General features: G+C 33.9%; 1 protein-coding gene across 1 annotated transcript in view; it reads left to right on the top strand.

The window, feature by feature from the left end:
- The window catches only part of LOC148602226 (uncharacterized), a 37709-nt gene extending 18465 nt beyond the window's left edge, over positions 1-19244 (top strand). Inside the window, exons 11-22 of the mRNA XM_088553735.1 lie at positions 1126-1308; positions 1942-1978; positions 2431-2721; positions 3276-3320; positions 11036-11193; positions 12778-12979; positions 13624-13743; positions 14059-14213; positions 14547-14645; positions 14937-15051; positions 16693-16786; positions 17197-19244. Of these exons, the coding sequence (XP_088409861.1) occupies positions 1126-1308; positions 1942-1978; positions 2431-2721; positions 3276-3320; positions 11036-11193; positions 12778-12979; positions 13624-13743; positions 14059-14213; positions 14547-14645; positions 14937-15051; positions 16693-16786; positions 17197-17341 (1644 nt within the window). The 3' untranslated portion in view covers positions 17342-19244. The remainder of the gene's footprint in view (positions 1-1125; positions 1309-1941; positions 1979-2430; positions 2722-3275; positions 3321-11035; positions 11194-12777; positions 12980-13623; positions 13744-14058; positions 14214-14546; positions 14646-14936; positions 15052-16692; positions 16787-17196) is intronic.
- Positions 19245-26608: the final 7364 nt, after the last annotated feature.

Genomic DNA, 26608 nt, shown 5'->3' on the forward strand with positions numbered 1-26608 from the left:
TACAATATAAGCGATATCTATTACGAACCATTGCTTTAAGACCACAAACCAGGTAAGTATGATAAAAAATATGACCTCAACCGTTATAAAATATAAAACATGGTACGGACTCAATCTACAGTAAGTATCATATATGATACGGTCGTAATTTTTGGTAGGTATTTTACATAACACGGAGGCAATTGTCGGTAAGTATATTACATGATCGAGTCACAATTGTCAAATTGTATCAAAAATGATACGGTTACAATTCACAGCACGTATCGTACATGGTACGGTCACAATTGTCGGTAGATTTTGTACATAAAAGAGACGCAGTTGTCTAGTACAATACATGATCTAGTCACACTCGTCAATAAGACATGTTAGTGTCATAACCACAGAAAGGTTTTGATAGAGATACAATTACCAGTAAATAATGACTAAAGCACAACTGATAATTGGCAGATGATTTATCACGATATCTTTTTTTAAAAGGGAAATAAATAAAAAACCAATGGATGCATTAGGAAATCTTGCAGTATTCCAAATAAAAAAATAAAAATACGTAAAACACCGAGGCTTTGTTCCTTACATTGCATATGGTAGAACCATTCGGTGATGGATTTGGCTTCCTCTATCGATAGATTTGATTATGAGTACTTCTTGTATACAACTAATATTTTGATTATGATCTTCCTACATATTTGATTTTAATGCTGCTGATGAGAGGTAATCCTTGAAACACGTGTACCGAAAATTTACAATATATAAAACTGGTATTTTTTTTTGTATTTTACATCTATATGTGTTGGTCATTACTGAAAATTTGTCTTAAAAAAGGATAAATCACGTTTTGATTAACGTTACATAAAATACGCCGATACCCTAACAGATAAACACATACAAATGTTCGCTTTAACGACTTTTAGAAATATAAAAAACCAGAAATTAAAAAAAAAGAAAGAAAAAGTAAAAAAGAAAAATAATGATAAAAAATACGAGGAAAATATTTGTGTAGAAAAACGTGTTGATATACTAACAGTCACTAAGTATATTAGGTGTAAACTTGTGTGTATTAAAATATCAATATAGAATGTCTGTACACATACATTTCCAAATTCAATTTGTTTTTATTTTATTTAGGGAGGAGGCTGCCCAGGGTCAAACTGTTATTGTCTCAATCAACACTGCTACGAGGAGCAAACGGTTCTTGAGATGAACAATTGTTGGCTTAGAGTTCCAATTGACAGAGTAAAAAACGAGGCTCACGAACTTGAGATAACAGTATATAACTCAGCAATGTTATCAAGTTCACGCAATTTAAAGGTGTGTGATACATTTAAATTAATAATATAGATAAAATAAGATACCCTTGCATTAAGTATATTTTATCGAGGCGTCAGTTGTATATATATATAAACATATACACACTCATTTCCCTACACTGCTCCAACGGATCAAATACAGGGAAGATAACGTATTCATAGAAGTTCTGAAAAAATCAAATCGATTTTAGAACTGTCAAATTTGCGAGGCAATTTTTTGATTGTTCCTTCCGTGGGACTCGAACTCGTACCGCTGTGACATCTTTGGCAACACCGCCTGCACTACATCACTTGGACATCTAGGCTATATAACATATAGCTTTCACTGGTCGGGTCATCCCTCCTCGTATGATAAATCACGGGTTGTAACTTAGGACACGATGTATGTTAGTAAGGAACAGCTCATCTAGGTGTTTTTATCTAGGATAGAAGACCAAATTAACAATACATGTCACAACAAATCAATATTATATATACGTCTAAGAATGTTACGAGTCTATTTGCTTCACTGCTCAAGATATACTCTGATTAAATGTACATGTAAAATTAGCGCAAATCACGTGAACGTCCAATAAATTATGTGATCAAAGTAACAGTAATCTCAGATCATCATATTATATGAATTTGATTTCAGCTTGGAACGGTTGACGCATTTGATGGCATTCAAGAATGTTAGTACCTTAACAAATAGGAATGTAAATGTTTAATTTAACATCGTAGAAAACAGTGTGCATCTATAGAATCGGAATGTGTACTACAAACAAAGAAAAAGAAAAAGAAAGAACACACGTGTTGTGATTAATCGGGGGATTATAATTTTGCAATATGCTAAATTTTGAAAAAGCCCATAATCTTGAATATCTTTTACATCATTTGATACTTTAAATGGTTTAGAATATCTAAAAGAAATTCATCTGTCTTATGTTTTAGTTTCAAATTTTAAATGCGATTTAATAATTCTGACTATATGACTCTTCATTCTCTCTTAATGTGTATGTATTAAGAGACCACAGGTTCCTGGATAATATTCACCTCCCCTTTAGTCCTGTCAGATTTGTTTTGTATTGAGAAAAGAGAAATTTATCCCGTCTTGTTTTTGTTACAAGTTTATATTTTTTCATAGATTATAGCCCCTCAAATATTACTGTGCATGACACCACTGACACGTCATTAAGTATCAGTTGGATCCAGGCACCTACTTGCTATGAACGTGCTGGAATTTTGATTCGACTCTTTCGACCCGACAACACATCACAGGACTTTAAGGTTCACAAGGACGCCACATCATTTGACCTGACAGGACTTTCGGCGACGACCCATTACTGGTTTGAACTATACACCAAGTACGGCAACGATACAAACTTTCTTATGAGTGGTTCTCCAGCCATTTTGAAGTTTAGGACAACTGAACCACGTAAGTAATGTTTATTTACTTTTTTGTTATTAAAACATTGTTAGGGTGTAATTTCTTCATTATTAAAAACAAACTTGTTTGGATTGATAATAATATGAAGAACAACTTATTATTTGTACAGTTTGGAGAGAGACACCTTTATTTGCGGGGGCACCGTTATTGGTGGACGCCGTTTTTGTAGAGGCAGGGCATAGACCTTTTGAAAAGAAGTATAAATTGTGCCAAGTCACATTGTCAAGTGTTGTAAATAATGTCACTTTTTACAAAAGCACCTTCATTCAGATACATGTGTAGCGCTTGTCAATATAGCTGAAGTATGTACTAGGTACATGCATTCATCGCTCTTTAAAATTGTAGTATACTTGTGAGAACACTGTGTCGTCCGATTCTGTTTCTTCTATTATCGCATTAAGTACCCAGAATAATCTAAAAAAATTGAAACAATTCTTCGAAAATATAATAAGTTTGACTCTTTGTAAAACCGTTAGTTTTAAAAGTGAAATGATTTGGATCATACCAGGACGTTTATACAGGATGACTTTAATTAATTGCAGTAACTAGTGGACTGCCTCCTGGTGGTGTCGGAGGATTATCTGCAGGTACGTAATACAATGACTAGTGGTTACATGTAACCCTTTAGTGGTGTCGGAGGATTATCTGCAGGTACGTAATACAATGACTAGTGGTTACATGTAACCCTTTAGTGGTATCGGAGGATTATCTGCAGGTACGTAATACAATGACTAGTGGTTACATGTAACCCTTTAGTGGTATCGGAGGATTATCTGAAGGTAAGTAGATACAGTGACTAACGGTTTACCGCCTGGTAGTGTCGTATGATTATCTGTGTAACTACAATGACCAGTAGTTTAACCCCCTGGTGGTTTTGTACGAATTATCTGGAAGTAAGTATTGACAAGTGATAAACACCATTGTGATGTTGGATGGTTATCTGCAGTTACGTAACTACAATATTTAGTGTGGTACCCGTTGATTTTGTCGGTGGATACCTGCAGGTACATAGCTACAATGACTAGTGTCCCCTTGTGATGTCGAAGGATTAACTACTGGTACCTAACTACAGTGACTTGTGCTTTTACCCTTTGTAGTTGTTGGATTATCTTAAGGTACGTATCACAAATGTTTTCCATGCCAAATTCGGAAGAAGAAACAGTTGTTAGTTAGGTAGAACAAGTCACCACAGATGTGAATAAGGATTATCTGGGCCATTGTAATCAGCAAGTAGTAATTATGATGTGACCGGGTTTGATTTGCATGATACATTTCTTTAATCCTTCATTCATACATTCATTCATCAATCGATCCGTCCCTCTATCAATTCATCCCTTCATTCATTACTTCTATCATATTGACGACTACCACAGACTATATTTAACGGTATATGCCTTACGCGCTAAACTAACTGACTGCCTGAGCACTCGCACTACATTGGTTTTTAAATCGAATAGGACACTATTCTTTGTCAAGTAGTTTATCACATATATGGCGTATCAGTGACATTGCCGTCTCTCAGGGAGTTATCTAAATATTAATATTTGTTAAATTCATTTTGGTGTATAAGTTTATTATTAGAAGAGTTAATGTACAGATTGTATTCTTGTATATTTAGCCTAAAACGTCTCGCTTTTGTATAGAAAACTCTGAACTTTGGAAATTGAATTTAGCTGTGATTCGAACATTGGCATATTTCTTAATAACAAAAAATAGTTTACTTTGCGGCAATATTTATATAAAGTATGCATGTTACATGTATTGCATGTTCTTTAATATCCTAGGTTACAAATTATTCATATCATTATTGTTTGAGAGTTTATTAATTTTGCTCGAATTTATTTGCATTTTAGAATTGTAAATGCAGAGTCATAATATGTACTTTTTGAATGAAATTATATTTCCTTAGATGGCCCAATGTGAAGCAGTTGCCATATTTATACATTAGCAGACCCACACCCATCATTTCCACTGCAACATTTGGAAAGTTTATTGATTTTGGTCGAATTTATTTGCATTTTAGAATTGTAAATGCAGAACCATAATATGTACTTTCAGAATGAAATTAAAGTCGATTTTGTCCAACCAATATTTTCTTATAGAACAACCCAACAAACTCAAACAATTTGGATGTTCTCATAACATTATTCCTGTCCTGGTACAACGTACAATTCTGGAACGGCTTGAAAAGTTACAGATTTCAAAACAAAGCTATGCTCTTGTCTGAAATATTAATTTAAAGTCAGTTTGTAAATTGTATCAGACTGATGATATGGTCAGTATTTATTTTTCATTTTGTTTCATTTCATTTATTTCCATGCATCATTTATATATTTGTCTATTAAGGCTTCTAATGGGGTTCGCCGCTGGGAACATAATCCCAAACGAAGGGAGGGGGGCATAGCTACTTGAATCCAGAGAAAATTTAGTTGATAATTAATCAATCCTCATTCTGAGTACAAAGTTGTAACAACTGCAGAGTATGATAAATAAAATCAGTCCTATCTTAAAACTAGTATTCCTAAGCCATATAAACGTCAAGGTAAATCTGATACAGGTCTGCAATAGGTCGACCCAACTCCTGTAAATCCTAAACGTGTTAATCCAGTGATTGACAGTAAACATATAACGGATACTTATGTACATTCTTATACTACACCCTACATTTTCTGGGGAAGATAATAGTGAAACTCGAGAGCTTGATAAAAGCTATTGTTGAAAAGGACATATAAATCCAACAGCTAAAAATAAATGTTAAGATCTTAATTTTGGTCTCAATTGTGGTATTCTTTTTTGAAAATTGCAAGTAAATAAAAAATATGACACAGTTTTGGATTATGATAATCTTCAAATACATAAGATTTATAAAATTTATAAAATTATTCCCATAGTCAGATTAGAATATCAAGGACCAACAGCAATGCACTGTGATTCAGTCGGATAAATTTGACGAGCTATTGAAAACAGTGAAGTCTTTATATATGAGAATATAATATATTAAGGAAATAGTAATAATGGTCAGTATCAAGGTCAATATCGTGGTCAATATCAAGGTCAGAATCGAAGTAATTATCAAGGCCAAAACCGCGGTCATAATCGAGGTAGGGGCTACCAAATTAAGAGTCAAGATCTGGGTCAAGGCCAACCAAGTCAACAGGATCACAAGGTCACAAAGTAATATAATCCCTAGAAATCCCTATTGAGGGACAAAAAAAGATATTTAAAATTTCTTACCGGCAATTAAGTCCCAAGGTTTTTGGTAAAGCCGCTATTCATTTCACACAGAAACGTTTAGTTGATACAATGGTTGGTACAGCTAACGTGTACTTTGTGAATGGTATCAAATTCAAGGCTTAGATTGAGATAGTATCGTAATGATTTCCACAATATCTAGTGGTGTAATGAATTCGTTTAAATCTGAATGTGAGATAGTGAATTTTGACAGTGAATGTTGCAACGGTGGGGGGTAATCCTTTTCATTCATATGTTGAAGTTAAGGGTAAGGTGAATTTTATTTCAAAAAGTGAAATGTTTGTACGATTGTTAGTTGTCAAGCCTACGGAATATTATATCAATATTTCTGTTATTGTGGGCACAAATATTATCAAATATTATCCTTTATGTAGTTCTGAAGAAGAATCGAGTCATGTTCCAGATAAATTGTCTTTTGTGGTCGATTCTTGACATGATCGCACAGTTGAAAAGGTTAAGTGTCCCCACAAAAGGGTCGTAAAACTAAGTCCAATGTCAAGATGGTTTCGGGTTTACATTGCAAGATCACAATATTCTGAGGTTAAATCTGTAGTTACAGAGAACATTAAATGAGTATTCAGATGCAATATATATTTGTCCTTGTGCAATCAATATGAAAGGTCAAGTTTGTAGAGTCCAAGTCATAATATAAATCATGACTGTTAAATTAATTAAGATTAAGCCCTGGAGTACATGGTGTAGTTTAAGCGAGGCCAATGTCATAGACTATGTAGATCTAGGATCGAAAAGTCAGGATACCTTTGATTCATCCGATTCTTGTTTTGACACTTAAGTGATAACCTGTAAAAAGATGTCAAGGATAGACTAACACTTAGATTACTACATATAAGTCTGAATTTCCTAAGGGATAAAGGTCAAACTGATTTAATAAAGCATGAGATTGAGCTCACAGACAATAAACACTTAAGAAACATTACAGGTGTATACCTCCTGCAATGTTTGATGAAGTTCGTTAACGTCTACGTGAAACGATTGAAGCTGGTTGCATACGAAGTTCAAATAGACCCTTTTGAAATAATGTATTTTTGGTTCGTAAGCGGGATAGGGGTCTTCATTTTTATATACACTTTTGGCTTCTTAACCGTAAAAGACAGTTATGGAATTCCGAGAATTGAGTAGACCATTAGTTGCCTATCTCGGACCGAATTCCTCAGTCGACTTGACTAAAGATCAGCCTATTGCGGCAGTGCGGAATTACGGAGTCTGATCGATGAAAACTGCTTTTTTCCTTGGATTCGAACTAAAGCGTCTGAAGGATCATGGTATAAAAGTTAGAGGGGAGGAATGTGATTTTTTACTTGGATGTTATGGTTATTGTCCGAAAATGAATAGTGTTATACATCTCAGAAAATATATCGGATTTACATCATATTAAAAAAAAATATTTGTCGCAAGAATAATGCAGCTGTAATGAAGCCATTGAACAATTTATTAGTCGTGCACCACACCACTAAAAAGACGTGGTACAAACGGCGATGGAAACAATAATAGAAAGCTTTACAAACCCACCTTTTTAGCATATGCTGATTACTTTTTGACTTAGACAATTTTTGGCCTTAAAATTAGTAATAAAGGATAAATTTCAGGTTTACCAATTTGGTAGTAAGTTCAAAATCAAAACGATTCGAAAACAGTCCACTAACATATGTGTTAAGCAAGGCAAAGCTTGATGCTACCGGCCATGGATGGTGGCTACTTTATCCAATTATGATTTAGCCCTTACTTACGGAGCGGGTATAACGAATGTGGACGCAAATGTATAGAAATTTTTCAGAATTGTTTGAAAAATACATCAAATAACATCATAAAAGGCGTATGCAACTTGGTATTTGTTCCGCAATCAGGGCAACCAGTTATTGGAAGTATATTACTTTCCCAAGATGTTCAGCTTGTAGAAAATGAGCCAATTGTCATGTTTTTTTTCAGATTTAGGACATTTAGATAAAAAGGGAGCAAAATACCGATGCAAAAATAAACAAAGTCGTATATCTTTTGAAGTCTGGGCACAGACCGACAAAACATCAGACTTCACAAAAATCTGGTGATGTTAAAAGATTTCTGAGAGATTGGGACGTATTATGTTTGCAGGAAGGAATTTCACCCGGAATGTTTGTATCAATGATGAAGAGATATCTCGTGTTGCCAGGTGCGTATCGTAAAACTGTTCTAGTTGGTCTTCATGATTACGTTGGGCATCAGGATGAGGATTGCACCTTGATTGTACCTTAAGTGAAGGTATTTCTGGCCAGGTGTTGACAATGACGTCGAGCAGAACATTTCCACGTGTCCTAACTGTATATCCAGTGTGTCTAAATCTTGGAAGTTTGCCGAATTAGCCAATATTAGTTCAACTCAACCACTTGAGATCATACGTATTTAATATCTTACATTAGAACAGTCAAAAAGTGGTTTTGAGAATATTTTAGTTATAACGGACCACTTGACGAGGAACGCACAAGCTGTACCTACGAGAAATCAGTCTGCACAAACAACTGCCAAAAGCCATTGGGAAAACTTACTTCAACATTTTTCTTTTCGAGCTAGGATCCATAGTGTCCAAATGAGGAATTTCGAATCCAAAGTCATTTAGGAACTTTGTATCCTCGCTTGCATACAGAAATATCCCACGATCCTGTATCACGCAAAGGAAAAGGTCAGTGTGAGAGATTTAATCAAAGGCTGCTCAATATGCTGGGTACACTCGATGATGACAAAAAGATGAAAAAAACAGTTCTGAGAGCAATTTTGAAGAGTCTGGTGGGGAAAATTTTGTTTTCATAGTCATGGTCACGTTATGGCTTTTTGTATCCATTGTCGAATGAATTTGACCAAAGTCTTATAATAGACATAATGTAACTCCACTTGCATGGCCTGAAAATATTTTTTTCAAGGTATAACAATTCTGTTTCTGGCAATTCGACCCAATAGGTTCTGGGTCTCCCAATTTATATTTGTAACAAAAGTTCACAAACCGGAAACGAAAAAAATGCTGGTTTGGCGGTCAAGTCGAAAATCAAAACCACCAATTCGATTTCCGTTATTTGGTCTATTTTGTCTGTTTATATATCATGTAGACTAGAGTTCGCCGCATATACATTCATCAATTATATATATATTTTTCATGGTATTTTTATTTGATTTTATTTTTTTCGTAGATATCATGAATCCTCATACTTATGTGTTCATTTCGAGCCGAAGTCGGTTCATGGTGAATCCACGGTTTCTTTTGTTCTTGAATACCAGATATTTGTACTGTTGGTAGGGATTGTTAATATGTAGAGTCATATTTTGACATGGTTGATGGTGATTGGAAGCCCATTTATCATGTAAAAAAAATGAAAATCTTTTATATGAAGTTATTGATATTATGAATTGTATACCAAGGTGTAAGGTAATTTTTGTCGCTATTACTATTACATGTATATTATCTTTGAAGTTTTGAATAGTCTGAGATACTCATAGAAAAAACTACTTATTTGAAGTATACCACCATATATGGTGATATGCAAAAAAAGTTGAATTCTTGTTTTCATGAGATCAATACTTTTATTAGAAATATTTATTCCAGTACATTTGTACTTTCACCTTTTCTGCATTCACCAGTGCCAAAATATAAGAAGGTGCAACTTGGTATTGTTACTCAAAATTAATTAATGGGGCACATATTGATCCTGATTTGATTAAAAATTGGATAGACGGTATGTCGTATGTAATTGAACAAAATGAAGGTAACCTTTAATAGCTGTATACATTGTTGTTGTTTTTACATTTGAGATATGAAAACTTTCTGGGTTTGTTCATGTTTCTATGTATAGTGGTACTTACCGCATGAAAGGATGAACAAATTCCATATCAGGTAGACTGTTTTGATAATCATGCTATGCACTGAATATTTTAGTCCATTTTGAATATACATTGTATTTAATTTTTTAAGGGTTCAGGGACCCATTCGTTATGACGCATCGAGTTTAAATTGCATTATATATTTCTTTACTAATTCATCTATCCATCATTTCTATCATATTGACGACTAAAACAGGGCGGTTGGAGGAAAAGAACTTTACCTTGTGGACGAATAATATTTAACTAAATATGCTTTGCTTTGGCGCGCTAAACTAGCTGCCTGAGCACCCGCATTTCACTTTTTTTTTAATCAAATCGGACTCTATTCGTTGTCCAGAAGTTTGTCACATATAGGGTGGAGGAATAACATCGCCGTCATTTAGGTAGTAATCTACAAAGTCGTTCTTGTTAAATCCATTTTGGTTTGTAAGAAAATAATAGAAAGCTTTAAACTTAAGAAATTAAATTTAGCTGTGGTTCGAACTTTGCATAGTTCATAATTATGAGTTAAAACATTTGGGATCTATAATTTTTGGCAGATCATCGGTTAGTTTATAAATGTTTCAACTGATTGAGTAATGTTTAACCAATATCCAGTTTTGTGATAACCATGACTGTATAAAGAAAATTATATATCGTATTAATAGGTTTGATGTTTGTGTTTGTTGGGGTTTAACGTCCGAGCAGCAATATTTCAGCTATATTCAGACGATGAACGTGAAATGATGATGGAATGAAAAAGGGATGGGATACAAGGACAATGGGGTCGACAAATTTTAATTGCCAATGGAAATAGGGAGAGGTGAGTAGGATCGGGCAATTTAGCCTCCTGTGGCGGAGCCCTATGGTTCCTACTCCGGGAGAATACCACAGTAGGGTTCTTTAACGTGCGAGGAACGTGGCATCTTTCCCAACACGGTGCACCACTATGGTTTGCGGTCAGGTTTTCCGTATTATAGCCTGACAATCCTAGCATGCAACACGCCAGGGGTACCCCATTCCACCACCTGGGGCACACATCCCAGAAGCTCTGTGGGCAAAGCGCCCTAGCCCCCGGCACTATTTAGTCGCCTTTTACGACAAGCTTAGCGCACCTGTAGGCCTATTATTTTAACACCCGAACCTGCACGGGGTTAATAGGTTTGAAAATAAGGTTTTGCTATAATAACGTGATACATTTTTTCAGGTTTCATTCTTATTATCATTGTTGTTGTCGTCGTATTGGTTTTTCTTGGACGAACAGGTCGATTACAACCTGCGAAGGCAAGAGTGACGCAGGGAATACGTACCATTCGTAACACAGTTCGTGTGAGAAACAATGCTAGTCGTACCAGAAGTATTAAAGTAAGTCAGCAAAGCTTATCGAAGATGACAACAAACACAGCAATCTGCAATCAATATTCGAGCAGCCTAATTTAGGTTGTTTTACTAAAAACGGGTAGTTATAAGAGTAATCAAGGGCACCAAGGTTATAGCGGTAATCAACAGAATGTAATCCAGGGACAAAGACCAGACATGGAAAACAGACATACACAACAAAGAAAAACTGGGAGCGCATGGACCAGGTGCACCGGTAGGGCAAGCATCCTCTGCTTTTCTAGAAACACCCGCCGAGTTGATCATAAAAGTAAAGTGCGTTTGTTTTGTTTGTTTGTTTGTTTGTGTTTAACGTCCGAGCAGCAGTATTTCAGCTATATTCAGACGATGAACATGAAATTGATGATCAAATGAACATGAAATGATGATGAAATGAAAAAGGGGTGGGACACAAGGACAATGGGGTCGACAAATTTTGATTGCCACTGGAAATGGGGAGGTGGGTAGGGTTGGGCAATTTAGCCTCCTGTGGCGGAGCCCTATGGTTCCTACTCCGGGAGAATACCACAGTAGGGTTCTTTAACGTGCGAGGAACGTGGCATCTTTCCCAACACGATGCACCACTATGGTTTGCGGTCAGGTTTTGACAAACCCAGCATGTAACACGCCAGGGGTACCTCATTCCACCACCTGATGCACACATCCCAGTTGCTCTGTGGTCAGAGCGCCCTAGCACCGGCTAGGGTTCTGAGCACTATTTAGTTGCTTTTTCGACAAGCTTAGCGCTGCTGCATACCTATTCTTTTAACACCCAGACCTGCACGGGATAGTTAAGTGCGGGGTAGTCAAAAGAAGAAAGGAAAACTATTACACGTTGAATAAATCAGCAGATGGATACACTGTAAAGATACAGGATGACGACCATAAAACTTCTGTAGTGATGACCTCAATCTTGTAGCAACATAAACCTGTTTCAGAAGCCTATTTGTTAGCATTCTAGAGAAACGAAAAGGTCTGCGTAGTTTCGGCAAACTCTGGCATAACGTATGAGTTGTGATATGAACACTCCATACGCTGGTGCTGAAGGGATGTTGCCACAGATGAAAGGAAAGGTGGTAATTCTGAATGAAAAGTCATCACGTTTGTCGTAAAGTTTGGTCAATAGTTTCCCTTTTCCAACGATTTCAAAGTGTAATAAGGCTGACTTAACAGTTTCATATATAAAGTAACTTTCCTAGGGAAAAAAGCCGTGGAATGCGTAGATACAGAGATGAACCCTAACTTTAAAAAAGAAAAAAAAGGTTATTTTCGGTTTAAATCTATTTCAATCATTTTCTAACCAAACTTAATACATCTTTATAAGTTTTTCAGGAACATCAAAATCCAACTGAGTGACTCGTCGATCGTAGATACTTGTGGAACAAAAAATGATATTTCTAATATTGAAACGTTATATGTAACTGACAAAAAAAAAACAAAAAAAATACATCATTTACAAGATATTTTCCCCGAAGTTGACACATTGAAATATACGGAAAAAAAAGAAAATCAATTATTTCAATCATTTCTATGTCTTTTGATTCTAGAGAAGGATACTAATTTCTTTTTCAGAACCGGGCGTACACTACTGATATCGATGACGATATATATTTCTACGGACAAATGGACATTAAATCTGACAACTTGATTATTTCACGTAAAGATGTCGCGTTAGAATCTCAGCTGGCAGAAGGAAAATTTGCTACTATATATTTAGCTAAATACTATTGTAACAAGAAAGATGTTCAAACTGTAGTTGCTAAAGTAGTTAAAGGTGAGACCATTTAATAAAATATATTTGCTCTTAATAAAAGAGTCTGTTCCGAAAATCGCATTCCTGAAGATTATGTGGTTGTGACAGGGCACGAGGTTATTTAATGGTGCTAGTTGCGCAACAGATTTACAGATTTTAAAATTTGATATTGATTAGGTCTCAGATAAACAATCATCTTTTCGTTACTTTTCCCGCCAAATAGGAGACATAATGAAATCGAATGAAATGTTCAAATAATCAAAATGGTGTCATTGTAGTCCTTTATTATTTCTGGATCTGAATTGTTCCTGATACAAAACATAGACTTCGTTATCCAAGGGGTAACCAAGGAGGTAACCAAAGGGTAACCAAGGGGTACCTCTGAAACTGTTTTGAATTTGAACTTTCACAGTTTTAATCACGCAATTAAAAACAATCACGCAATACCATTCCTTGCCTTATATATGTTTTAATCTGAATAATCTTAATCATTATCATTTCACAAAACTCATGAAAAGTTATTGATTACCCTCAGCAACATAAGGTCTTGTTCTGACATGATTTTCGTTGTGTTTTCGATGGATTACTGAATTGTTCGTACTGTTTCAATTATTTATAAATTTTATATTTCGACCTTATTAATTGTATCTTGCTTCTTTTTTCAGATGACCAGAAAGAAGAAAACGTGATGAAGATGAAGGCAAAAATAAACTTTTATACAGATAAAGTTGGTCAACATAAAAATGTTATGGCTTTTATTGGCTCAGTTCAGGATGATCAAACACGTGCGTAAATTATTAAAAGAAAGCGGAATAAAAATATCACTTTAATATTTATCATATTTATTCTGATATAATATATTTTTATACACCTTGTTATATTCTGATTTGAATTATTTTACATAGATTATTTTACACATGGGAGTAGATTATAAACATATTGCTTTCGAAGGAAGATACAAGTATTTACACATAAAAAAATGAAAAAAAGAAAATTAAAATCGTTTAAACATGTTATCAGCTTGTTCTCTATACTTTTATGATTTTTTTTAAATATATGAATGTTTAGTCTTTTGTTATTTAGTTATCCTTTGCATTTAGGTGGACCTTTTATGGTTCTTGAATATTGTGAAAAAGGAGTTTTAAAAGACTTTCTTATCTCTAAGAGGAATAACGTAACAATGGACATCGAAGAGAGGTTATTCAGGATGTGCTTTGGAGTATGTCTTGGAATGGACTTCCTGTCTAGTAGAAAAGTGAGTTGTATCTTAACAAGGATATTTTAATATTGTTCCAGCGATAAAGGATTTGCAATGTTGCAAAAACTTTAAGTGTTCTGTTATTTTTTTTACGATTATCGACATAATGGTCCATTGAACTAACACAATGATCAACGACAATACCTTTAAATGAATTAAAATGTGAAGCAACTGCTAACTCATTGGACTATTTAGGGATATGGCGTTGATATTTTGGTTGATGATTTTTTTTTTGTATTTGCAGGTTTTTTTTCCTGTGTCCTATTTTTCAATATAAGATACCTTTATATTGATATTTATTTTCTAATTTTTCCTTTTTTCTGTTATCAGGTTGTTCACAGACGTTTGGCTGCCAGGAATATACTATTGGACTACTTGTATGAACCAAAAATCACAGGATTTGGACCGGATCCAGATCAAGAGGGGGAGGTATTGCAATGATGTGATTTAACTTATTTGATACTACAAATTAAATTAACAGGTGCACGTTCACAGTTATTGGCACTGCGTTTTTTTATTCATTATTTATTTTTTTTGTGCAAAATATGATCAGTCATGAAACACATTTATAATCAGAACTAATTTTTTTTCCAAAACTAATTGCATTATTGTTTTGTAGACAGAATTTTAAGTGTGGTACTTTTTGCAATGTTTTTTTGCAAATGAATTGAGAACTTAAATTCATTTTAACTGCATGATATTTTATATGTTTCTTTTAAGGAAAGGATTCCGTTGAAATGGATGGCTCCGGAATGTCAAAGGTCATCCAAAGCTGCCAACGAACTAAGCGACGTCTTTTCATATGGTGTTGTAATGTGGGAAATATTCTCACTAGGTAATAGATCATGTTATTTTATGTGTGTCGGCAATGTGTAAGCTTCTTTTAAAACACATGGAAAAGTTTATTCGCTAGTATCCTGGTTCCCTTGATTATTCTTTCATATTTTTTTTCTAAATTATTCATGTATTAAAAATAAGTGGATGATCTTTATTTGACTGATGATTTATGTAAAAATTGATTGTCATATACAATAATTAAATCGACTTCATTACAGATGATCCATTTTCTGAATATTGGACGAGTTTTTTGCTGTTCATTAATCTATTTGAAGACCCTCTGCACCTAATTTTCATTTATTTTCAAAAGGCCTTGAAATCATATAGGAAAAGTGTAGATATGCAGACGTCTGTGTCCTATCTTAATTCAAATCAAAATTTATAGTAGAGAAAAGCTTTTGAAAGAGCTCTTTGCAACTTGGTATTTGTATCAACTCTCCTAGGATGCGTTCGTCGTCTGTCATCGCTCACTTTCTTCAAAATTTCCTCTGAAACCACCCAGTTTATCAAATGTGGTCAACTGAAGATGAAAATCAAGAAAATACATATGATTTATTTCTAAACATAGAACTCTGAGTGGTAAATGCAGTTTTAGCCAGTATATTGGAAACCATGAGAGAAGAAAAAAAATTCAAATGACGAATAATCTCAAGAATGTCAGAGGGTACCATGCAATTGTCTTTTCGGTTAAGGTTGTGAGGCGACTCCTTGTTCAAGTTATAGATGCAACTTATGAAGGTTTATGGAGTTGTTTACAGATATCATGAAACCAGGATGGACAGAAAAACTTTTCATTGATGAAATGATCCTCATAGTAAGGCCAATATTTTTGGTGAAATTGTAGGAAGATAAGGTCTACATAAGTCTTTATTAGTTCTGAGTTTTACGACGACTCCTTGTTAGAGTTATTTTCCTTGAATAGTGAACAATGACGTAAAGAACAAAAACTCAACTGACGAAATGATTATTACGATAAGAGCTATAAAATATCCATTAGGTCGAAGATAAAGGACTACTTTTTGTTAGTTGTCCCATTAAATATGGAGAGAATGAAGCAGGTGAGCCATTCAGGCTCCACGAAACTTCTTGTTTCCACATTGTCAGCTACTTAAACATGGTGTTGCTCGCACAAATCATTACGTTTGCTAGTAATAGCAGTCAGTATTCGTTATACGGTTCAATCTAGTACATAAAGGCTCATTGGAAATCGAAAATTTGGTTTGTCGCTCTGAAAACTCTGCTGTCGACACCATTAAATATTTAATCGCTATGGAACCTAAGTTTTAAGTACATTAAAGAATGTCTACTTATCAATGTTTTTCATACGCTTTTTCTTGACATGACATTTAATGGACATCACAGTAGATGTCTCTTAGGAAGTGTCAGCCTTCGATCACATTTTAGTTATGTTCTTGTTACCCATTTTTGTTTGTCTTTTTTTAGTTGTATGTTGACTGTACGAATCTGTCATCCCCTCGTTTAGCATTGTGTTATTCCTACACTTTTTATACATAGTATTCTTCATTTTACCTCATATTTTGACCTCTGATATGTTCCTTTTTATTTTGTTTTACATTTCTGCGTGAAGATTTGTATAGAATACTATGAATTTATTATACAATTATTGGAAACATTTAAGGAGAATCCCCGTACCCTGGTATCCAGAGCAGAGACGTTTTCACCAAACAGAAACAGGGATTTAAGATGAAGAAACCAGAATATTGTGATGATGCGTAAGTGTTGAATAGAATACTATAAAACAGATTTCTTTAGAAGGAATTAAAAAAATAGAATTAAATTCATGTATAGTTATCCATTCAACTCAGAAATCAAAACTATGCTTTTTGTAGATTAAATTAATAATTTCAACCTTTCGGTGCACAAGTTCAATATAGGAAGAACCCGGTTTTGCTAATTGTATTAAATTTCTAGTTGTGTCTGATTTTGGTTGTTCCATTTTCTTTGTTGTCTGGTTAATATAATATCTATTGTTATTACCTTCTAATTCACGTTCCCTTTTTATTAAGATAATGTTCAAAAAAAAAAAATGATGTCGGCCTAGAAACGTTAATCTATCGTTCACAAGAGTAATTTACATGCTTATGTTTTTACTCAACTGAAGTATTTTATTAAAATGTTGTAGATTTTATAAGTTGATGTTGCAATGTTGGCATTACGACCCTAACAAACGTGTAGGGTTCTCCCAAATCAAAGACGAGCTGAATACGATGTTCACAGAGGCTCCTGGTGATGATTACTACTACAGGTCTAATGAACTAGAATCATGAAATATAGAGACATTAGGCAAAACGATGTTGGCTTGATTTAAAATATACATCTTTAACGATACACTGTAATTCTTCAAATTATTCTTCATAAACGTTACCTGAGTAATGTTCTCTGTACTGTTCTCCATATTGTTATCAGTAATAATCTAAGTAATAATCCAACTGTAATGAACCCAGTAATGTTCAATGCAATGTTCTTAGTCCTGTTCCCAGTAATATATTCTCAGCCCAATTCCACGGAACCTTTCCATTAATGTTCCAAGTGGAATAATCTGGGGAATGCACTTTATGTTCTCAGTAAAATTCTTAGGAATGTTCCCGGTAAACTTGTCAGTGATTTTTCCCTTTAAATGTTCTCTGTAAATTCCCAAGAAAGTTCTCAATAATGTTCCCAGGAAAGTTCTCAGTCATGTTCCCAGGTGTATATCCAAACGTAATGTCCCCAAGAATGTCGGTAATGTTCCTAAGAATGCTCGGTAATGTGGTAATGTACCCATTAACGTTTTCGGTAATATTCTCAGTAATATATTCTCAGTCCTATTCAACGGAAACTTCCCAGTAATATTCGAGGTATAATAACCTAGATTGGTCGGTAATATTTTCTGTCCTGTTCCCAGTCATATTGCCATTAACCTTTCCCTTGACGTTTTCAGTAATGTTCTCAGTCATTGTTCGCTTTGAGTTTTTAATAATAATCCCAGTGGAATGATCCCAAGAATGCACGGTAATGTTCCTAAAAGGGCTTGATAATGTTCCAAATTGTGTTCTTAGGAATGTTTATATAGCTAGTAATGTTCCCAGTAATGTTTCTCGTTATGTTCTCAGTAATGTTCTCTGTAATGTTTTCAGTTTTGTTCTCTGTAATGTTTTCAGTTTTGTTCTAAGTAATGTTTTAAGTAAGAGTCCCATATATTTTCCCTTTTATGATCTCAGTAATTTTCCCAGTAATGTTTTTGGAAATATTCTCAGTAATGTTCCCAGTAATGTTCTTGGTAATATTCTTTGTAATGTTCCTGGTTATGGTCCAAGTAATGTTTTCAATAATGCTCTCAATAATTTTCTTCTTTATGTTCTCAGTAATGCTCCCAATAATGTTCTCAGTAATATTCCCAGTAATGTTTTCAGTAATGTTCTCAGTAATTTTCCCCTTAATGTTTTCAGTAAAGTTTTCCGTAATGTTCTCTCATCATTCAAAGTATTCTTAATGTTATCAGTAGAGATCTCAGAAATGTTCTCAGTATTATTCACAGTAATGGTCCCAGTTATGTTTTAAGTAATATTCTCAGTAAAGTTCTCAATAATGTCCTCAGTATTATTCTCAGAGATGGTACCGGTGATGTTTCCAGTAATGTTTTCAGTCATTTTCCCTTTAATGTCCTCAGTAAAGTTCTTAATGACGATCTGAACATTATCCACAGTAATGGTCAATTTAATGTTCCCAGTAGTTGTCCCAGTCATGTTTTCTGTAATGTTTTCAATAATTTTCCCGTTTGTGTTCTCAAGTAAAATTTTCAGTAATGTTCTCAGTATTATCCACAGTAGTTGTTCTCGTAATGTTCCCAGTTATGTACCTAATAATATTCCCCTCTATGTACTCAGTAAAGTATTAAGTGATGTTCTCAGTATTGTTCATGGTAATGTTCCCAATTATGTATTAGTAATCAGTAATGTAACATTTCGAATGAGGTCGTATTTTTACTTTAATACATATTTTTTTGCTAGCTATCATAATACATGTAATTATGTTTTATTCATTCAAATTTCTTATGTTTTTTTATGCGTATGCATGTCTGTATGAATTTGTTCGTATGTTAGTTTTTTTTTACTTTACTTCTTTTTTATGTTGACTGTTTGTAATTTCCGTTATTTGAGCTTGCCGTATAATAAATGTGTTAACGCTTTACAGCTGAGTATTTTTGGGATGAAGTGTATTTTTGTATGTATTGTAGAATCGTCTTTTACAGTTAGTACACAATGTTAATAACTATAATTCTAATGACGCAATTTCCATTTAATCTCATTCTATATTCTATTATATTAAACCTAGCTAAATCTGACTGATACATTGCAGGGTATTGCTTGAACCATGTGACTGTAACATGTACACGAAAAAATTCGCCATCTTATTAACCGGATAAAAATATTACATTTTTTTAAAAAGATGCCTATGGTTGTAGTAAAACATTATGTTAAATTATCCTTAGCAAAATAAATTGTTCAAATCTGTAGACATTTTATCCCATTATTTTTCGGGTAGAAACAGTCAATAATAATTAGAATAAAAATAGTTCAAATTCAGACATGCTACAAAGTCAATGGCATAAGATAATAAATAAGATAAAAAACATAAAAGATGTCGTAGCTTAAAATGAAAACTGAGTAACCTTGGAATGCACATAAGGGTACCATCATTCGGGCAAAAGAAAAGACCAGACTAAGTAAAACAGACAAAAGACTAATGTAACACATGCAAAACTAAACGAATACACAGAGAAACTTAACAACAATATCGATAAGCAACCCTGACTCCACAAAAATAGAAATAGTCTTTCATATATACATTATTAAATGGCAAATCCAGAAGGAAATGAACAACACTGTAACATGTCTATTCTCTCAACAGAGATGCCAACAACATAAATATCAACAAGTGCATAATGTCAACTATTTCATAAGGTGTAACTTGTAAATAGAAGACTATTTTGTAAAGAGCTGAAAAGGATACTTAAACGTCATGTGCATGGCCATGTTTCGGTGATCCATTGGACTTAAATATTATAGACTTTTCACGGACTTTTCTACGTATTGTACTGAAACAATCCAATCTTAATGAAGTTATTGTTCATGTATTATTTATGAAGTTGCATGTCCACTTTTCACATTGTACCTATAGTAAATTTCTATAAAAGATTTTATTCTTTACATTATGCAAGCTCCAGAGATTGAACCACCTCAGCCATATTTCAACAACAATTGTTCTGATGCCATGCAGGCATGTTGAACTGAAATTGAAAGGGATGACATTTTTTTTTTAATTTAAACGATAACACATGGGGTAATTTTCCTATTGGGACTGAAAGCTGAAAGCTCTGAACCCACATTTCGAACTGATAGGCTGTGTTTCTGTGAGCTTCAATTAATTAGTGAAAAATGGTGTCTTCCTGAACAATATTTAAGCAATTCGGTTTAAAATGAATGTAACATCAACCATTTTTAGGAACATTTCTTCATTTCAATTCTCAGGGTTAAGTAGGTTTTTGGAGAATATTGATTTTCTCAAATCATGTGTGTTATATAAAATCAATGACTGCATGTACTTCCAAAACTCCTTCTTGTGATATAAACTTCAGAAACAATGACATTTAAAGTAAATTTGAAGAGAGATTATACAGATATTATCCAAAAGATTTATTTAATGATAGGGACAAAAAGGATATGTCTTCCCTTCAATCACCGAACGGAAAAGTTGTCTTGCACGTATATAACTCAACAAATACACTACATATCCAGAGTGCTGGATGAATTTATAAGTTCAAATCTTGTTCAAGATTTATGGTGAAAAATTACATAAAATTCATAAATCAGAATATCTGGAACATACAGAAATAAATATTAAGTATCAACAGAGTTCAGATGAAACCACTATGGACTTTGATGAAATCCAGATGGAAGTTTCATAAATGTATGGCGTGTCAGAAGCCTATCCCCAGATTAATTCATATGAACACAACATGACATCTGATTCCTCAGAAACTGACATGACGCAAGTTGATAATGATAATACAATAATTTCAACATCAACATTCAGCAGGAAATCATCTGAGATGTGTACTGATAAATTGTCTATTAGTAATCTATCACCAATTAGTGCACCTTAAGACAACATGGTTCGGTATGAAAATGATCTCAGGACGATGTTGTAGAACTTGAACAACTTGTGTTCCATTTAAAAAAGGAAATAGCAACTAAGGTTAAAAAAGAAACAATATCAAAATGTTATGCCTCGACTGAAATTACCAAACCATCGAACTACCCCAAACTGCCATAAAATCTATGGCAACTCAAATACATAAAGAAATAAATCAAACTGTAGCTGGATAAACATGATTATTAGTACAGCCCCAAAAAGTATCTGAGAAAAAATTGCAGAGGTATAAAAACAGTGCAAAACAAAAATCATCATTGGTAGTTCACTCCTCAAAGATTAATCAAGGGAACCAAGGTAATAGTAGTAATCACAAGAATGTAATCCAGGGACAAAGACCAGACATGGAAAACAGACGTGCACAACAAAGAACATAAAGTAACTCAAATCGTACATACAAATTAACAAAAGCAGATGAGCAACTCGGACTCCACTAAAAACTGGGAACATGGACCAGGTGTACCGGTAGGGTAAGCGTCGTCTGCTTTTCTAGAAACACCCGCCCAATTGCTTATGAAAAAGTCAAGTCCGTGGTAGACGAAAGAGGAAAGGAAAACTATCACACGTTGAACAAATCAGTTTTCATGGCGCAGATGGATATACCGTAACAATCCACGTGTTCATGATGACGACCATAAAACTTCTATAGTAATGTCTTCAATCTTGTAGCAACATAACTCTGTGCCAGAAGCCTATTTGTTAGAATAGAAATTTGTGGCAACATCCCTTCAGCACCTGCGTATGGAGTTTTCATATAACAACTCGTACGTTACGCCAGAGCTTGCAGAGACTACGCAGACTTTATGTATCGCGCTAGAATTCTAACAAATAGGCTTCTGGATGTTTTCACTTTTCTCAAGAAAGAAATGTCCGAAACGATTTGACAGGTCAAACACGCTTTGATGTGAAGGAAGGATGAGGTCATTACTTTTTCCCAAAAGTCCGTTAGTTAATTTGAACAGTTTTTTGTGATCATTTCCGATATTCGAAATTTAGTTTGTTCGGTCGCATTGTTATGATTTTATTTTGAACAGGTGCATGTTCATCTAATACTGCCTTCAGATCGGAATTATGCAATTCAACCAAATTTTCAATATCAGTATCATTACTGTGAATGAAACAGTTCGTATTGATGTCGGCTTGATAAGTTTTATACCTGAATTCGACTTGTGGATGATCACTACTCCACCTCCCTTTCGTTCAGTTCGAGATAAATGATGTATGCCATACCCGTTTGGCACAAGTTCGGAAATGACGCATTTATCAGCGGCGGAACCAAGTCATGTTTCCGTGAGAGCTAAAATGCCAATATCGTTTGGAACTAAGTAATCATTGATGGAAAGGGCTTTATTGTTCACATATTTAGCATTTCGTAATGTTAATAAAAGTTGGTTAGCGCCGTTCCAATTATGGGATTTCTCAGGATATACTAAATTCGATACGTTGACACTACCCGAAAATAAAGTTTTGTTGGAACGCTGACGAATTAATGTTGGAATATTCGACGAAGCTTCCGTTATCGAAGAGATACGATTGTCATGATTTATTTCTGTAATGTAATAATTTGAATTGTCTGTATATGAGCTAGTTACAGTTCGAATGGATCAGATAACGTTTCTACCAGCTTTCGTTCCACGTCGTGTGCGTTTTGAACAATTCACAGTTGACGTACAGTTGTTTAAAGTACCTGTGCACTTTGGTCTAAATTTAGCCAACGATAAAAATAATTGTGTAGTAAACATAGGTAATCGAAGCGATGTAAACAGTTAATAGAAATATTTATAATGTCAATATTGCCTTTTATTTGAAATAAAGTTCTAAACCGGTTATCCCACAAGGATGAATTATCGGTTAGGTGTTTCCGTGCCAATTTTGGAATCGAAATGTTTCATAATAATGTCATATATTGTAAAAGTATCACTGACACTGCGGGAGCAGCCGTTTGGCGCTAACCCTAAAAAATTATACTCAGCAAGTTCAAATAGGTAATGTAATGTCGGGGGCTAGGGCGTTCTGCCTACAGAGCAACTGGGTTGTGTGCCCCAGGTGGTGGAATGGGGTACCCCTGGCGTTTACATTCCAGGGTTGTCAGGCTATAATACTGAAAACCTGACCGCAAACCACATTGTTGCAACGTGTTGGGAAAGATGCCACGTTACTCGCGCGTTAAAGAACCCTGCTGTGGTATTCGATAGGAGAAAGAACCTTTGCGCTCCGCCTCAGGAAGCTAAATTGCCCGACCCTACAAATCCCTCTATATTTCTAGTGGCAATCAAAATTTGTCGACCTTATTATCCTTGTGTCCCATCCCATTTTTCATTTCATCATCGTCATCATTTCATGTTCATTTTATTATCCATTTCATGTTCATCACCAGAATATATCTGAAATAATGCTGCTGGGCCGTTAACACCATCGATCAATCGATCAATCAATTAATGAATCAATCATGCTGGTCAAAGCATATAGAAGATGTATGTCTAAAAACATCTAGTCGTATTTATCTGTTATCTAATATAAACAAATTACTAAACCATGATTCAAGGAAACTTTTTTATTCAGTTTATACTTTACCTTTTATTGATTATTGTATACATGTAGTCATTTGGGGAAACTGTAGTCAGGAAAATCTAAACAGCATATTTAAACTCCAAAATAGGGCTGCACGACCAATCCTTGATATAAATTTACTTGCACCACCTGTGCCCTTGTTCAAAAAACTAGAATGGTTGACAGCGGATAACAGGATAATATATCACAAATGTTTTCTAATTTTTAAAAAAGTAAGAGAAGAAGCTCCATCGTTTCTCTCTTATGAAATAAAATATATATCTGATATCAACTCTTACTCATTACAAAACATAATCAAAGATAACTTATCTATTCCCAAAACAAATCTCAATTCTACAAAAGATTTCTGATTAGTTACACAGGCCCAACTCTCTGGAACAACCTACCAACAACAGTAAGAAATTCCAAAAACTGCCAATCTTTTTTAAAACGGATTAAGATTCTATTTACTCAGCAAACAGAGTTGATGTTTTTGTGTTACTGTATGGTAGTGTTTTTTTATAGTTTCACTTTTTACCCTTTGACCTTTAGGACGCTCTTTCATGGAAACGCAAATCACCTGATCGCAATTATGTTTCCCGATTGGCCAAATACTGCTAACTTAGTTGCGTTTGAAAAAAACTGTATCACAAATAAAAAAATGCGTTTGAAAAAAAGATCGAAAATTTGACATTGCGTGCCATGTGTTATTTTCTTGAAAGAAATGTAGAAACAAAAAAGGACATTTTTTTTACTGCGTCGGCTATCTTTTTTTTAAAGGTAGTACTTGTTTAAATGTATTATTGAATTTTTGTATGAGTTTACTTTTGAAGGCTTCAGGGAAGATTAGTGTATCTACTAACTGTGTTACCCTCTTGAAATAAAGTATTATTATTATTATTATTATTATTACTATTATTATTATTATTATTATTATTATTATTATCATGATTATTTTATCCCTATGAAAAATGATATAGCAAATTTTGTCAATAAGATCTCAAAGTAAAGTATGGAAAATAATGGCAATGTTGTTTTGTTGGTAAATCAAAACTTTGATGGTCCTAGTGAGCACAAAAATGATTGTGTTATAACTGTAAGGAATGATAAGATTGCAGTCAGTATAGACAATAATGTGGTAAGGAATATTGAAAACATTGATTAGTAGACAAAAGTTGACGATTTATAAAATCTGTTCCAGTAAAAAACCATCAATGCCTTGGTTTCCGATTGATGGTAAATTATGGTTACGCTTTAACACTAATTATTTCTAATTTTGCTGGAAATGGAATGTTTAATATTCACTCACAAGTATTTTTTCTTCAAGTATGCCCTTCTAGCATAACAATAATTTGTTTTGCTAGATCCTTTAATCTCAGTTTACGCTATATAGATGATAAACAATCCTAAATGACTATATAATATTTCTGGCAGATCATAATCAAATGTTGACACTGTGATTCATATAGCTATAAGTTTCAGAATGAGATAGACCTGCAAAGTATCAAATATTTGAGTTTCACAGCTATAGTCTCCTACAGAACTAATCTGGTCATTTTGTTTTGTTGTTAAACTTTGAAAAAGAGACAATTACAACTTCATTTTTTGTGGGTTACATGTATTTTGGTCTTTTATTCCATTGAAATATTTGACTACAAGAAAAATAGAATGAAATGTAATTTTATATCAAGGAAGTAAATCGAATCTTAACGAAACTGTCTATAGGATTTATTATGTTTAATAAAAGATCGTGAAATCAATAAAATATTGCATTGAACTGTTTTTTTCCTACCGATTATAATCATTGATTTTTAGGAAGATATACGTCCATGTTTTTAGTATCGAGATCGACTAAGTACCGTCTTTTTGTTATTACTGTGTAATGACATAATTTATAAAAATAAAAAAAGCATAGAAAAGTAAGTAAACATAAACATTATGTCCAATAATGCATCTGGTCCGTGACTACGCAAAATATTTTTTTTACAAATATGATATTTTAGGCCCTTTTGACCCTTAGTATCTAAAAACAGTGTGAGGAATTCCAAAATACAGCCAGAAAGTTTCATGTGGATTAAATCAAATGAAAATAAACTTTAAAGATGAAGGGGCATTGTTACATGTACAACAAACCAAATTGCTTGTCATGGTATAAAAGTAATCTCCCTTTAATCACAAAAATGCATATTTCTTTAATAAAGTAAACTACCTTATCAAAAAGTGTTTATTTAAATAGACTACCTTATCAAAAAGTGTCTATAAAAGGTTCTCAGTTTGGGATATTTGAATAAATAATTATTCACCACTCTTCAAATCCTGTTTTTGGTTTGGATAATTAAGTTAATTTAGAAATTAACCGTGGAACTAGGAAACTATAGTCTTAATAGCTAATGTGGTAAGTTAAACAAGTATTCTTTTTTTTCATAGGTATATCTAGGAAGTTTCACCGTGCACCCCTCCCCACTCATCAACTTCGTGGTGATTTTAGGTACCTTTATACCTCCCATTGCCTAATCAATTTGTCGTATTTTTTCAGTATAAGCCTATATTTTTACCCCACTGGGTAAAAAATCCAAGATTTTTATGACACAATTGCTTGAGCGTCTAAGCCTTCCTTGGATACATGTAGCATGTGTGAACAAAGTAAACAAACGCATCATCCCGTTTCCATGGCAACTGGTAGAAATTTTGCATGTATGATCATACTGACTTTGTTTTCATGATTTATCAGTCAAATAGTGACCATATGGACAAATTCTATGAGTAATGATTTTTTACCACTTGTATAAATT

The sequence above is a fragment of the Perna viridis genome, chromosome 11 (assembly GCF_037379345.1).
Source record: "Perna viridis isolate PV_CMFRI_1.1 ecotype Kerala chromosome 11, ASM3737934v1, whole genome shotgun sequence".
NCBI lineage: Eukaryota > Metazoa > Mollusca > Bivalvia > Mytilida > Mytilidae > Perna > Perna viridis.